The sequence below is a fragment of the Anabrus simplex genome, chromosome 6 (genome assembly GCF_040414725.1).
Source record: "Anabrus simplex isolate iqAnaSimp1 chromosome 6, ASM4041472v1, whole genome shotgun sequence".
Lineage (NCBI taxonomy): Eukaryota > Metazoa > Arthropoda > Insecta > Orthoptera > Tettigoniidae > Anabrus > Anabrus simplex.
This window is the reverse complement of record NC_090270.1, coordinates 143,268,968-143,284,777: the sequence shown is the minus strand read 5'-3', so window position 1 is coordinate 143,284,777 and position 15,810 is coordinate 143,268,968. Positions and strand designations below refer to the sequence as shown.

At 40.7% G+C, this 15,810-nt stretch overlaps 1 protein-coding gene across 1 annotated transcript in view; it reads right to left on the bottom strand.

Annotated features, from left to right (window-relative positions):
• Positions 1–769: 769 nt before the first annotated feature.
• Positions 770–15,810, bottom strand: part of LOC136875901 (homeobox protein unc-4 homolog) — an 80,817-nt gene continuing 65,776 nt past the window's right edge. Inside the window, exons 2-3 of the mRNA XM_068228246.1 lie at positions 6,728–6,909; positions 770–1,426 (exon numbers count right to left, since the gene is read on the bottom strand). Coding sequence (XP_068084347.1) covers positions 854–1,426; positions 6,728–6,909 — 755 coding nt within the window. The 3' untranslated portion in view covers positions 770–853. The remainder of the gene's footprint in view (positions 1,427–6,727; positions 6,910–15,810) is intronic.

Genomic DNA, 15,810 nt, shown 5'->3' with positions numbered 1-15,810 from the left:
ATATTATATTTCTCCTCTCGCACTCCTCACCATCTTGAATTAATCTTATGACTCTATTGTGTATTCCGCAACTCACAGACGTGTGAACATCAAACACCTTCCACATCACCTCCTACTCGAGAAACAAAAGCGCCTAGAGAGCCATCTGGTGACGATCAAGAGTATCATTTAACCAATACAGCAACGGTCAAGTAATTTCCGAGCTCCAGCAGTCATTGTTCGAACTGTCGTAGTCGTGGTTGGGCGAGTTTCTTTTCCAAGGACGCGGAGCGTCTTTTTTACGCTCCAAAATCCTAAAAGAAAGTATCAGTCTAAATGAAAAATAAACAAGCAAAAGAAACGTGCAAACACTCACTGTAGGTGCCACCTTTTCCAACAACAGAAGTTTTTTTTTTTTTTTTTTTCATTTTCTTCGTACACAGCCTGGCATATGCTCACATCTGTAAGCAAATATCCTGTGTTCCAGGAAATTTACCGGTAAATGTGAACAACCATGGCATTTCTCTGGTGTACTGGGCTAAAAGTTGCTTCTTGTAGACATAATATTCGAAGACCTGAATAATGAGAGGGGTCTTTCTTCATAATATCCGAGAATTACCTGAACTCATGGTCATTTGTATGAAGGACTAGAAGATCAAACTTGGAGATTTGAACTTCTGATCCTCCCTTTAATTTCTGGAATACCGTTTACTAAAACATGTGGAGTAAAAATAATGACTGAACACTAACAAATCCGATCATGTAATATCGTAATATTTTATTTGAGAACATACACATAAACTTTTCAAAATGAACTGTAATACAATAATTTAGCACTTTATACAAAACCATAGCCGATTTACGAGGTGATATATCATTGATAGTCTCTCGTGTGCATTTTGGAACTTGAGTGTCCAGTAGACAGCAGACTCTCTATGCTAAACGGATTTGTTCTTCTGGCGAGAACCGGCGATAGCCTTCTACTGGTGGTCACGTCTTCATCGGGCCTCGTGACACAGTCTGTCGGGGTCGTGGGCTTGAAGAAATCCTCGTCATCGGAGGTTATATTGATATCGTCTTCACTTTCGTGTTGGGCAGAGGATGATGGTGCTGTAGGAGACGGGGATCGATGTGAAGGGGCAGATGGAGAGGGTGATCGGTGGGATAGTGAGCCAGCAGAGGTCTGAGGTTCGTGTTTAGCCTCCCACTCACGACGTAGGGTTGCCAAGTCGACGACAATACCCTTGGCGGCAAGTTTCCTTTGTTGACGCTCAAGAGATTTCAGCAACTTCTTTTCGCGACGTTGCTGCTCCTTGCGCCTCAACTCCTCCTCCGGGATTGGTTCCCCACTGCACGTCTGGGGATGAGCGTTGTGTGCAGGTCGTCCAGGTCCCTTCTTCGTGTGCTCCTTCTTACGCCACTTTGCTCGTCGATTTTGGAACCACACCTACAATGAAAACAAATACAACCATCACGTTTATGTTGCGTCACGTATATTCCATAAAAGAAGCATTCTTACATATTACTATTTTAAGAAAAGGCACTCATTCTATGGAGTGGGAAACTCTTGTTCAACATTGGCTCCCCACTGCATGTCAGAAGGTAATGCATTCTAAGGGAGTTCGCGGGCTAATCTACAAGAACATGAACGCAATTTATAGCAGTATGTGAAAAGTACTAAACTATTACGCTTTTTAAACACTTGTAGCCCTTACAAAAGAACCAAAGCATTTGGACAGCGCGCATCTTCAAATTGGGGCCATACTTGCCTTGGTTACTGTCCAGGAACAGTAATGAGCAGGCTACTATCACAAAGTAAAATGAGCACTAAAAATGAGTAAGAAGATTGCAGCAATCTATTTTGTTGCTAGCGGTTTAAAGACGCACTACCACATTGAAGGTTTTCGATGACACAAAGATGGAAAAGGACTAGGATTGGGAAGGAAGGTCTTGCAAAATCCTAAATATACTCTGAATGGTACCTCTATTTTTTTCCGTGTGTGATCAGCTATTCTTGCATTAGAGTCTTCTCACACCTCATTACCACGACGTTGAATGAGGGAGGTACGTACTTGATATTTTACATTATCACATTTTGCACCTTTATTGTACTTAATGGTATCCCGTGTAAAGATACCTATGCTGCATTAGCGACAATCTATGATCGAAAATACATAAATACGTCCGTCCATCCATTTTATTCCTTCTGAAGTCTTAATAATAAATTAAATGTAAAAACTGAAAAACGACATGAGTGTGGCTTGTTCCCTTATGAAATAGGTCATTCATTTATTATTTAGGCTACTGAGGATCACTAAATTTAGTACTTGAACCTAGGTAGTCCACAGTATATATATATATAGCACAATAGTTTGGAACTGTGAATGGGAACCGTCGCTTCGTTCGAGTTAACTTTGTCCTTATTTATCGTGTGACTCTTCTTGACCTGAATCGATTTGATCACAATCTCAAATTCTAATTTAATTCCAACCTAAGTATCAAGATCAAAGCTATTCCTCATTTAGTCAGTACCGACCTCGATAGCTGCAGTCGCTTAAGTGCGGCCAATATCCAGTATTCGGCAGATAGTGGGTTCGTACCCCACTGTCAGCAGCCCTGAAGATGGTTTTCCGTGGTTTCCCATTTTCACGCCAGGCAAATGCTGGGGCTGTACCTTAAGTAAGACCACGGACGCTTCATTCTCCCTCCTAGCTCTTTCCTATCCCATCGTCGCCATAAGACCTATCCATGTCGGTACGACGTAAAGCAGCTTACAAAAGAAATATATATATATAGTCAGTGTTGTCCGATAATTCTCTCTTCGACTAAATTTTCATATGTGAAGAATTTTGAATTACATTTTAAACTGATATTTTTGAAAAATGTTCTTACGAAGCGGAACTTTTCAGAATCGTAGTGACATTTCAACTGTTTAATTCGGAACCCATTGAACATAACTCTTGGCAGTATATTGAACGTACACCAAAGTGTTTTACTACAGTTCCGGGTGAATGGTCAGTGTACTGGCTTTCGGCTCAGGGAGCGCCGTGCTCGAATCCCGGCCGGGCCCTGCATTTGAATTTAAAAACTCACACCATGGCACTAAATCCCTGAAGGGCCTTGGCCTACCAAGCGAACGCTGCTCAGCCCGAAGGCCTGCAGATTACAAGGTGTGATTTGGTCAGCACTACGAATACCCTCGGCCGTTATTCTTGGCTTTCTATACCGGGGCCGCTACCTCACCGTCAGATAGCTCCTCAATTGTAATCACGTAGGTTGAGTGGACCTCGAATCAGCCCTCAGATCCAGGTAAAAATCCCTGACCTGGCCGGGAACTGGGTGTTTATATTCCTTTTTAATATACTTCCCCTCATCAACACACTTCACTGCCAGCTAGCACAGAAATACGCCGTGCTGAAAACATCCTTCACATAGGATTGGCGAAAGAAACAGTAACGGGCCGTAAAACTGGGCCAAAACCAGGTCAAGTGCTCCCACAATAAATTAGGAAAAGAGCCAGGAAGAAGGGTGTTTTCCTGCATCCATACAAAATGTTATTTGAAAATTCTAACTGAATAAATTGAAATAGAATAAATGGAAGCAGTGTAACATTTTCAGAATCATTACACAAATAATAGATGGTGTTCTGCATTACTTTACCAAGCACCAACATTGGCTTTTTAGATTATTGCTGTATCTAGTAACTAAATGTATAAACTTTATATAGTTTATTGTTCCGACTTTTGTTTCGCAAGAAATGAATTTCGACTAAACGCCAACCCCTCGATCTTTTTTTTTTTTTTTTTTTTTTTTGCATCAAGAGACTAACCAACATCTCTGAGTCTACGTCATGTTGTATGCTATTATTATGTAGAATTTTATTTTGGAACATTCTATGTGAGCAATTTATTGTGTAATTGTAAGGTTTAAAAGCTTCTGTTCTATTTTAGTCGTAACATTGCAGGCGCTTGAAAGAAAGGCCTGTAGACGAGTGCGGCCAATGTAACACACGACGAGGTTTTTGACACTATGTAATCCTGTACTTAAATGAGCAATATCATTTGTTGAAAATTACCATATTCTACACTACTGATTTTTTACAGGCGAATCGAATAATTCAATTACAATTTCGTTGGTTAATGAGGTGATACAAAACAAAATATCAAAAGGAACCGGAATAAAGCATCAAATGAACAAGAGCCATATACGACAATGTATTTAAAATATCACCAGTGTTGACAAATTAACTAGAAAATTGATGTCTGTATCTTGATTTTGGTATATAATGCTTTGTATTTCACAGAGTCCGCCTCTGAGGTGTAGTGGTTAGTGTGATTAGCAGCCACCCCCGAAGGATCGTGTTCGATTCCCGGCTCTGCCACGAAATGTGAAAAGTGGTACGAAGGCTGGAACGGGGTCCACTCAGGCTCGGGAGGTCAACTGAGTAGAGGTGGGTTCGATTCACACCTCAGCCATCCTCGAAGTGTTTTTCCGTGGTTTCTCACTTCTCCTCCAGGCAAATGCTGGGATGGTACCTAACTTAAGGCCACGGCCGCTTCCTTCCCTCTTCCTTGTCTATCCCTTCCAATCATACCATCCCCCTGCAAGGCCCCTGTTCAGCATAGCAAGTGACGCCGCCTGGGCGAGGTACTGGGCATCCTCCCCAGTTGTATCCCCAACCCAGACTCTGAAGCTCCAGGACACTGCCCTTGAGGCGGTAGAGGTGGGATCCTTCGCTGAGTCCGAGGGAAAAACCGACCCTGGAGGGTAAACAGATAAAGAAAAAAAAGTATTTCACAGGAAATTATTATTATATTCGTTTACGGTCATCTGAGACCATGTTAGGCAACAATCGCACATTACTGGAAGCCTTCATAGCAGCCCAAAATCTTTGCACTTTTTCTCTGGCAGCCTGTCTTCTTTCCTCTGTTCATCCCCTGTTCATTTACTGTTCGTCATGGAAGCCTCTGAAGCTGTCGATCACTGATATATACTTTGTTCGGTTTAGGAAGTCTGCCCGATTTAATCCACACTCCTCAAAATCCTTTCTTACATCCCTGAACCATTTGTCGGGAAATTTAGGTCTGCTGTCAAGTGTTTTAAAAATCTGTCTTATCTATCTTCTCATCCACTCTAAACAGATGTCCATAAAATTTCAGTCATCTTTTATTCATTGACTCAATCAGTTTTTCCAGTTCTTGGTATATTTCTCCCCTTACCCGTAACTTATACTGCCCATCCACGATGTTTGGGCCCATTATCTTGCGGAGGATCCTCCTCTCAAATTTCTCGGCTCCCCTTATTCCCGACATCCCTGTCATTCGGAGGCATTCAGTAGCATACAGATAATCTTTTTTATTACTGCATTGTAGTGTCTCAGTTTAGCTCGCCTTGAGATGGCTTTCCTCTCGTACAGAACACGTGTCCTAAGAAAATCAGCGGCCATCTTCTCTCGCCTTGTGTAGTTTGCTTCTTTCTCGCTAGTTTTCAGCTGTACGATTTCTGCGAGGTACTCGAAGCTGTCACCTCTTTCTACCTTACCATACTCTGTCTTCAAGTGACGAGGGGCTGTTATAATATTGGTCATATATTTGTTTTTTGTTTTTCAAAGGAAATTTGGAGTCCTGCTTAACCTGCTTCCTTCTTTAGTATATTTCTCTGCTCTGAAGCTGCATTAGCGTTTCTAGACAGGATCGCCAGACCACCTGCGAATGCAAGGCAGTTGATCTTGATGCCATTTCTTTATCCTTATATACTTGGTTGATCAGTCCTTTCGTGTCCATTTCCTTTTGCCATTCACGAATTAATTTCTACAAAATACAGTTGAAGAGAACTTGAGATAGCCCACCAACTTGTCTGATCCCTGGTTTGATTTCAAAGTCCTTCGAGTATTCCCCCATGGATTTTACTTTTGAACGGGTGTCCGTTAATATCTGCTTAAAAATTTCAATTTTTTTGGTGTCTGCTCGGAATTCTACCAGTATGCTGAACAACATTTTTCTGTGAACAGGATATATGAATAAATACGAAAGATTTTTCGTTTATATAAATCAATGCGGAAATGAAGGTTGAAATTCTACGGATACCTACTAAGAATGGATGACAAACAACTGACGAAAAATATCTTCAGATAGAGCATAGGATTAAATACCAACTTCAAGTGTGTAGAAGAGGTCCAGAGGGATGCGGAAAAAGTTGGAATTACCGTACACTAGAAATGATCCACAATAGATGAGTGTTCAGAAGAAAAGTCGACAGCCTAAAATTATTTTAAGAGAAACCACTACAAAGGAGACCCACAGAGGATAAAAAAGATCTGAAGCGAAATAATGAAGAGGTTCTGGGAAGAAAAGAGAACAAAGACCAAAAATCCTTAAGTAGTATGCAGTCCATAGTTGGCCAAATTCGGAAACAAAGAAAATAATCTCGAACTCTGTTTTTAGCGCACCATCCCTTTTCAACACACATAACAATACAAATAGGGACAACATGTTGTCTTCAAAATTCTATTCAGTACTTAAGCAGTATAGAGTCAAATGGCGGAAATAGTGTGACTGTTACTGTCAATTACAACGTAAGGACTGGAAATATAACACGAGATTGTTAGAATAAGTACACTTTTAAAAAATACAGAAGTTGGAAGAAATATCAAATGATTACGGACGTCACTGCAAACACAAAATTCCATGACGCAAAAAGGGGTAAGAAACCCTGCTCTAGACTAGTGTAGATAAACTCAGATACCTACCGCGACTCTAGACTCCTTAAGGTCAAGCCTCATCGCCAGCGCCTCCCTCATAAACACGTCCGGGTAGTGACTGGCCAAGAAAGCTCTCTCCAGCTCCTCGAGCTGCCAACTGTTGAAGTTAGTCCGGGAACGTCGCCGCTTGCTGCCGGTAGGATCATCAGGACCGTCTGCTGTCCCACCTCCTGTAAAGAATAATTATGACTTAAAATCACACGCGTCTCCATTGTTAACAAACTTCAATAGAGAAAGTAAGTTATCCTTTTCCTGATCCTATAGGAGAAATATGTGGAAATTAGTCACTCATCGACCCCAGCAATATATAGGATAGAAATGTATGTAGTTATCAATTCTATGTTAATATGTTATACAAATAGGCACATCCCCTAAACAAGTACTGTATTCTGAACTAGTAGACGGTATTCGCCGTATTGGAAGTCAGAGGAGCATGTGTAAGGAAGGCCTCAAAGCCACCATATGGCAGTGTGACATCCATATTTACAACCGGGATACATACGCTTGGACTTACACAACATGGATAAGTAGCATTCATCAAAGAATAACATTATCTGAATAACATAAACGTCATTATTCAACGAAACAGCGCACTAGGAAAAAGCAGAGGAAAATCCTGAATAAGAACGGCCAGTTACCAACTAAATCTATATTACGTGTTAACGACCAACCAGTCAGAAAGAGGCTCTGAAAGATCAATTTAATATCCCGACGACCTGCTCAAGTACCTGCACTGGACAGGCGACATCGTGGCAGGAGACTCCAGTTTGCTAAAGATTATCTGCTCTGGAAACTAAGACACTGTCATCGTGTTCTGTTCTGGGATGAATCTAGTTTCGCGTTATATCGTTCAGATGAACGTCTGCGAGTCTGGAGAAGACGTAGGGAGCGATTTCATCCCATAGCTGTACAATACACCGTTACTGATGGGATGTATCTGTTGCGTATGTTTGTCTTGACACGAAAACCAATCTCCTCATCATTCACTACGGATCCGTAACTCCTTGACGGCACGTTGATCACATCTTAGTGTCATACGTAAATCCTCACGTGAGTCAGCTCAGAGAAAACCCAGTAACTATGCATGATAATACAAGAGCGTATGATACCAACATCCTTCGTAGATACCTGCAAGAGCACCGCGTGTAATGAATGGAGTGGCCATCCAAAAGTCCAGACTTGAACCTGATCGAACAAATTTAGGACTAACTGGAGCAACACATACAAGTGAAAAATTCACCACCCCCAAGTGCTACACGCCCTTGAAGTCGCCCTTTTGTAAGAGTGAAGACGTCAGCCACAACTGAACGTGCGGTGCCCAGTCAGAAGCATGATAAGGCACTTTGAAGCTGTTACCCATGCGATGGGTGGCAATACTCCTTATTAAGATCTTTAATTGCCAAATAGCCACTTTCATGTAGGACCATGGACAACTTTATTTATTTATTTATTTATTTATTTATTTATTTATTTATTTATTTATTTATTTATTTATTTATTTATTTATTTATTTTATGTCATGTCATGTCATGTCATGTATTTATTTAGCTTCTTACAAGAGGCGAAGTTAGAGTGCCTGCGTCGTGATTGAGTGTCCAGAGAACACTTTTTATTTCAATTCTCAACTGTTGCAAAGAAGGTTTAATTTCAATGCATGTATGTTTTTGTTTCTGTACATATACGTATCATCGACATATGAACATATAAAATGCGACCAAATTTCATGTTAGAGCAGAATATACACACATGTTCATATAAATTAGAACCCTTGAAAGACTAGAGATAGGAATCATATTCACAGGGCATGTGCATTAGTATGTTCTGAAGAAATGATTAGCATTTCAACCATGTCGGCCCTCAGGTTCAAGGTCCACATCGATATCTCAGCGCACGCCCATTGACTGGTAAAATGTGCCTGCGGCTCCCGATGTCGCTATAAACCGAAAGAAATGGATCAGTGTGACTTGAGCATACGTGCAGAATGCCTCGCAGACGTATGCGAGAACCGCACCGTCAAATGAGTGAGTTTGAAAGACGGCACATTTTTGGCATGAGAGAACGTGATGCTTCCATCCGGGAAATTGCTGCTCGTGTGGGACGAAGTGTGTTGCCAGTGCAACGGGTGTGTACAGAATGGTTCACAGAAGGCCGTAGAACACGACGAGATGGGTCTGGTCGTACCACCCAGACCACCTCCCGGGAAGATAGACAACTCATTGGAATGGCATTGCAGGACAGATCTGCGTCCTCCTCGGGTCAGCCGCAACTCTGGAACAGTGTAACACATCGTACACTGTCAGGAGTAACAGTCCTTCGCCGTTTATTACGGTCTGGGTTACCGGCGCGTCGTTAACATCTCCACCTATCTTTGACTAAAGTGCACAAGTATGCTAGACTGCAATGGTGTATGGAGCGACGTCACTGGGGACAGCAATGGCAGCAGATCGTGTTTTCGGACGAATCTAGGTTCTGTTTTTTTTTTAAATTATGGCCACATTTTGGTTCGCAGCAGACAGGGGGTGAGGCATCACATTGACTGCATTCGCACAAGACATACAGCGCCAAGTCAAGGCCTTATGTTGTGGGATGCTATTGGGTACAACCACAAATCACAGTTGGTGCGTTTCCAAGGTACTGTGATCATTTTGACCTACGTGAATGACATCCTGAGACCGTGACCATACCCTTTCTGCACGACACCCCAGGCGCCATATTTCAACAGGACAATGCGCGACTACATGTCACAGGATGTCAGACTGTTGCCTTGGCCCGCCCGATCAGCGGACTTGTTGCCAATCGAAAATGCGTGACATATGGTGAAAGACGGGTGCGGCGCTGTGTCCCAATGCCAACCACCGAAGATGAATTGTGGAACCAGCATGGATGGCTATACCGCAGGACGCCCTTCGCGCCTTATACGCGTCGATGCCATCACGCATGGAACAAGTTATCAGTGCCCATGGAGGACCCGGTGCCTACTAGACAACAGGACACATACTGAACTTAGGTGACTGAAATTCTAATCGTTTCTGCAGAACATACTAATGAACATGTCCTGTGAGTATGAACTTCCTATCTCTAGTCTTTAAAGATATTCTGTTTTTTTTTAATGAAAATGCTTGTATTAAAGAAACTATCTCATTGTTAATTTTATGATAAAAATAAAATTAACAATTTTTTTTAGAGTAATGTACATATATATATGTACAAAAATGTAAGAAAAATAATCATGTGGAAATGTATTCATGAAAGTAATCAACTTGAAAGGAATAAGAATTAACCTAGAGAGTTCAGTGAATGTACTATGCAAATAAACAATCATATTAATCTGGTAAGCAATCGGTCGAATATCAAAGCAGAATTTTAATTGTGTAAAAAGTAACTCTACAATATTCAAACATTTAATCAAATAAATAAATAAATAAATAAATAAATAAATAAAATAAGTGGTTATATAAATAAGAAAATAAACGCTGCCATAACCTTGTAATGAACAGAGAGAGCAGAAACAAGGTAATGAGTGCAGTAGTATGCTTAATGACAATTCAAGTTCTAAAATGTTTTACAAATGAGCAAACAAATGTTTTTGACTCATTTAATTACTTCTTGTCCACTTTGTGTTGGGAGGCACGTGCTACTTGTAGAAGTATCTACTTTAATTGTTTCTCATATACCAAGCACCTTTTTGTGCCGTATACTTGTAGTTGCGGAAGTGTGAGCTCTAGCACACTAAGGCTCATCCATCCTGTATCATTAGTAGCAGGGTTACATCAAACCTTACAATTTACTTAGCCAGGTACCGTGGCAGACCTAATGACCGTCACCAACCCTTTGATTGTTTGGATAGACTAACTTCCCATACGGCAAATGCTCGTCCCTCTAATGAGGGTAAAAAAAGCTGCCAACAAATTGATACTTTCGTGTTCACACAGCTGACATTTCTACACCAACAAACGTCATGAAATAACCTTGCAGTAACTTTTTGTGACTTCTGTCAGTTTTAATATATTTCCCACAGAGCAGTGTTGAATCTATACTGAATACGTAATGCTTTTAATCAATTTTCATTGACTTGCTAGACAATTACGTATTGTCGCCCTATTTTTAAAATGTAGGCCTATCAACCTGTCATTGTTTTCTTCAAACAAAGTTTTGAGCTGTCATTCCTATACCATTACATAAGCGTATCCTAACGTTTCTAATTTCCCATATGCATTTTTCATACATTAAAGTTTTCGATCGAGCGACTTGCCTACGCGGTGTGCTTTGCATAGCTGTGAGCTTGCATTCGAGAGATAGTAGGTTCGAATCCCACCGTCGGTAGCCATGAAGATGGTTTATCAAACTAGGCTAATACTGGAGCTGTATTTTAAATTAAGGCCATGGCCACTAGGTACTTTCCCAAAACCTAATCCTTTCCTATACCTGAGTCGCCGAATATCTTATATGTTTCATTGCGACGTTAAACAGCTAACAAAATGTTTGTCTTTGAATTTTGAATGTGTTTATTAAATTGAAGGGCCGTGCCAAAATAGGTAAATGTTCTTCGAAATAACGCATACAGCAAGCCATCAACACACACAATACTGGCAACGATTATTGTCTAATAAATGTTCACGAAAATTTCAATTTGTAACAGTGTTTTATTTCCTTGTGTTCATTAATAACCTGTATTCATAGAAATGAGCCTTTGCTGGCGAGATGTAGTGTTGACAGTCGACTATGTCTTCTAGTATGGGCTAGAATAAATTTGGTACTTTCATTGACCTGTCTCAGTCTCATCCTTGGCTTTGACAACATGAAAGTGACTGAGATATGAGTGATCCTACTAATACCATTCCTTATGCAGCCAGTCCCTGTTTTGGCTGGTATGAAAATATCACTCATAGGGTCGGTTAGTGCGTGCATTTCAGTAAGCTTGGCAGACTGATATGTAACCAACTTCTGGCTCGGTGAGGAAAGCAACGGGAAACTACCTCACTCTTCATTTCCCTAGTACGCCTCTTCAGTGATGCTTAGGCCATCTATGACAGCTGTTGGCGTAGCTGTAGAAAATCAAACCAGCCTTCGGGATGAATGCCCAACATACAACAACATTCATAGGAATAATTTAATGAATTTTGCCATGAAAATGAAAATTTTGCCGACCAAAAGTCATTAAAGTATTCCTCAAAATGAATCAATGGTATCAAAAATGTGATAATTACTACACGAATTAAAAAAAAAGTTTGTTTGCAATCTTGTGTTAGGTAGAAATGATAAGAACATTCTTTATTTTTTCTTTCTTTCTTTCTTTCTTTCTTTCTTTCTTTCTTTCTTTCTTAATCTGTTTATCCTCCAAGGTTGTTTTTTCCCTCGTACTCAGCGAGGGATTCCACCTCTACGGCCTCAAGGGCAGTGTCCTGAAGCGTGAGACTTTGGATCGGGGAATACAACTAGGAAGGAGGACCCAGCCAGCCTCAACTGCTATGCCGAACAGGGGCCTTGTGTTGGAGATGGGAAGATTGGAAAGGATAGACGAGGGAAAGAGTCGTGGACTTAAGTTAGGTACAATCCCAGCATTTGCGTGGAGGAGCAGTGGAAAACCACGGAAATCCACTTCGAGGATGGGTGTGGTGGGAATCGAACCCTCTGCTCAATTTGCCTCCCGAGGCTGAGTGAACCCCGTTCCAGCCCTCGTACCACTTTTCAAATTTCGTGGCAGAGCCGGGAATCGAACCCGGGCCTCCGGAGTGGGCAGCTAATCGTGCTAACCACTTCACCACAGAGCTTGACAATGATGATAACTACCTTGTATTAATGAATTACTGTAACTTGGCAATTAATATAAAGCGATATCTTAGTCAAATCCTAATTATCATCTTGCTATTTTCTCTTTTATTTTAACATCGTTATTTGTTTAAGTCTTTTCAGACCGCTAACGGTCTTAGAAGCAATGGTGAGCCGAGATTTAATCCTTCAGGAGTTCTTTAACATGCAGAAAATAACGACAAACTAAAGTTACATTTTTCTGAGCTGTATTGTCAACAAAATAATTATATTGGTACAAAAAAAGGAAAAAAGTAATAAGTTGTTCTAACGTTATTTTGATCCAGAATGTTCAAAGATTTAACTTACATCAATATTTCTCATTCCTACAGGTTATTTTTTTCAGTGTAATCCTGACAATTCGAGACGGCGAAATACGGAATCGACTGCTTAGATTAAACACGACGGTAAGTACATTCCTATGCATATTGTAAATAATAATTTGACGTGCTTTTAATAATTATATAGACTATATATGTTTAAGTTTAGAATAATAATTACGCAGACTAATACAGCGTGCCGAAGATAATTACAAGAATTATAGGCCTAATAAACAATTAACTTAGTTCAATGTCACCAAGTGAACATCACTTTTCAAAGAATGAAAAGCACGTCGACAATACACCACATGCACATCAGAGAGAAAATAATCTTCAAATCATAATCAATAGTTACAGAGAAAAGTCCACAGTCCATCTACAGTGATACGTTGCTGCTTTCTCGTGACTTTCAAATAAACCTTTGTGCTGTAAACTGAATTACTGGTGTTTTTAACGATATGCACAAAAATCTGGGATTTTGAATCTTTTCCAGTAATCACGCCGGGAAAGTAATTTTGAACTCCAAAATCGGAACCGTGTCAACCATGTCTTTATATTACATGCCTTTTAGTCCAACGAAATTATAATTTCCATAATGCACATATAAAAAACTATATTTTATATAGAGGTACCTCACTTACTATTTGAAAATTTGATAGACACATAATATGTTAAAGTCATTATATTCGGTTAGGTAAGGGGCTTTATATTTTTCAAGTTAATAAAGTGGGCGAAATAATTTGAAGCGTTTACACGTACTGACCTATCTAAAATATCAAGTTATTATTTTAACTCGATCTAGATAAGACCAAAAAATTAAGACTACTAAAGAGGTACGGTAAGGGTTATTCTGCCCGAAGGCAGGTCCGAACCTCCGCAGAGGTGTTCCTGAGCCGGAGTTTACGTGCGGTAGGGTGGCCAGTTCCTTTCCGCTCCTCCATTCCCTTACCACCAACCAACAGCGCGTGGCAACCCATCCAACTCCTGACCACGCCCAATGTTGCTTAACTTCGGAGATCTCACAGGATCCGGTGTTTCAACACGGCTACGGCCGTTGGCAACTACTAAAGAAAACGTTATTAAAATAGTTCTGTTTGAATAAAATTAACCTTAATAAATTATTCTATGATAGAAAATATGGATAAATGCACATCGTGAGTGGGAACATCTTTTACATAGGTTTTCCTTCATTGAGACCCCCTGTGGGTGGGGGCGGTAGAATAACACCCACGGTATCCCCTGCCTGTCGTAAGAGGCGACTAAAAGGGGCCCCAATGGCTCTGAACGTTGGAGCGTGGGTTGGCGACCACGGGGCCCTTAGCTGAGTCCTGGCATTGCTTCCACTTACTTGTGCCAGGCTCCTCACTTTCATCTATCCTGTCCGACCTCCCTTGGTCAACTCTTGTTCTTTTTCGTCCCCGATGCTATTAGGTTTACGAGGGCTAGAGAGTCTTTCATCTTCACGCCCTTCGTGGCCCTTGTCTTCCTTTGGCCGATATCTTCATTTTTCGAAGTATCGGATCCCTTCCATTTTTCCTCTGATTAGTGTTATATAGAGGATGGTTGCCCAGTTGTACTTCCTCTTAAAACAATAATCACCACCACCACCCCCTTCCTTCATTGAGTCCCACATATGTGTCATACTTACTAAGCGGTTTCCACGCTGTATTTGTCAAGCTATGACATACAAAAACACAATCATTCCCTCCTTCATGATGATCTAATTTAAGAATAATTCATTCAACTAATGAGCTTTTTCAACCGAGTATGTGCGTGTGTGTCAATATTATAGTAGCATTTCTTCTTCTGTCGGCATTTGTAATCAATGTAGACGGTCGTTTGTTTTTCCAACAAAACCTGGCGTGTAATTTATTGCCCGAGGACAGATGGTGCATATGTGTTCATCGCAATCAGCTGGTGGTAGTGGGAGGAGGAGGGGGAGGGGGACGGGAGGAGTAAAAACATAACGAGCTACTAAGTATACATCTGGGCAACACTGTGAGAACTTGGTGCGAGACCCGGGATAGCCATAATTCCTGCGAACATTAAATCACGCACCATTATTATAATGGTATTTGGAAGATAAGTTTAAAGCAGTTAGAAGACTTCGAACGTGGCAGCTAAGGCAGCTCAACTCTTGTGTTCATGTCTGAGGAATCCAATACTGGTTGAATGAAAATATATTTGAATTACATATTCTGATAGTTCAGTTCACGTAGATTATACAATTCTGTTCTGTTCAAATGCCCTCTGTTTTTCCTGAAATGTCAACAAGATAAAAGGTTTATTCAAACAAACGGCTCCTGACATAAATTCGTTTTGATCTGTGGCTATTGGATCAATTATCCTTGGTATGATGTGATTCTTGAAGAGTGTAGAGATGATTTTAAAAATATTTGGGACTTACTTGCTACCTTCACCTTTGCAGAGTGTGAATATGGTTGATTCTTTTCATCTCTTGGGTATTTCTTTCCTCTTCATACATTCGTTGAGCAATAGGGTTAATGTCTGGTTCTAAAATGTTTATGCCGTTATTCACTTCTTCTGTTGTGAATGGTATAATAATAATAATAATAATAATAATAATAATAATAATAATAATAATAATAATAATAATAATAATAATAATAATGGCGTATGGGCTCCGGGGAGGCCTGGTGCAGGTCTTTTTCCGGTAGACGGCCTATTAGGCGACCTGCATGTCTGTGAAGATGAGGGCCCTACTTAGGATGATTTCTAATGTTGAATACGCCACACACACCCAGCCCCCGAGCCATTGGAATTAACCAATTAAGGTTAAAATCTGCGTCCTGGGCGGGAATAGAACCCGGGACCCTCTGAACCGAAGACCAGTACGCTGACCATTCAGCCAACGAGTCGGACATGTTGTGAATGGTTGGAACGTACTTAACGGTAGCTCCCTTAGATCAAATCTGTTTGGGA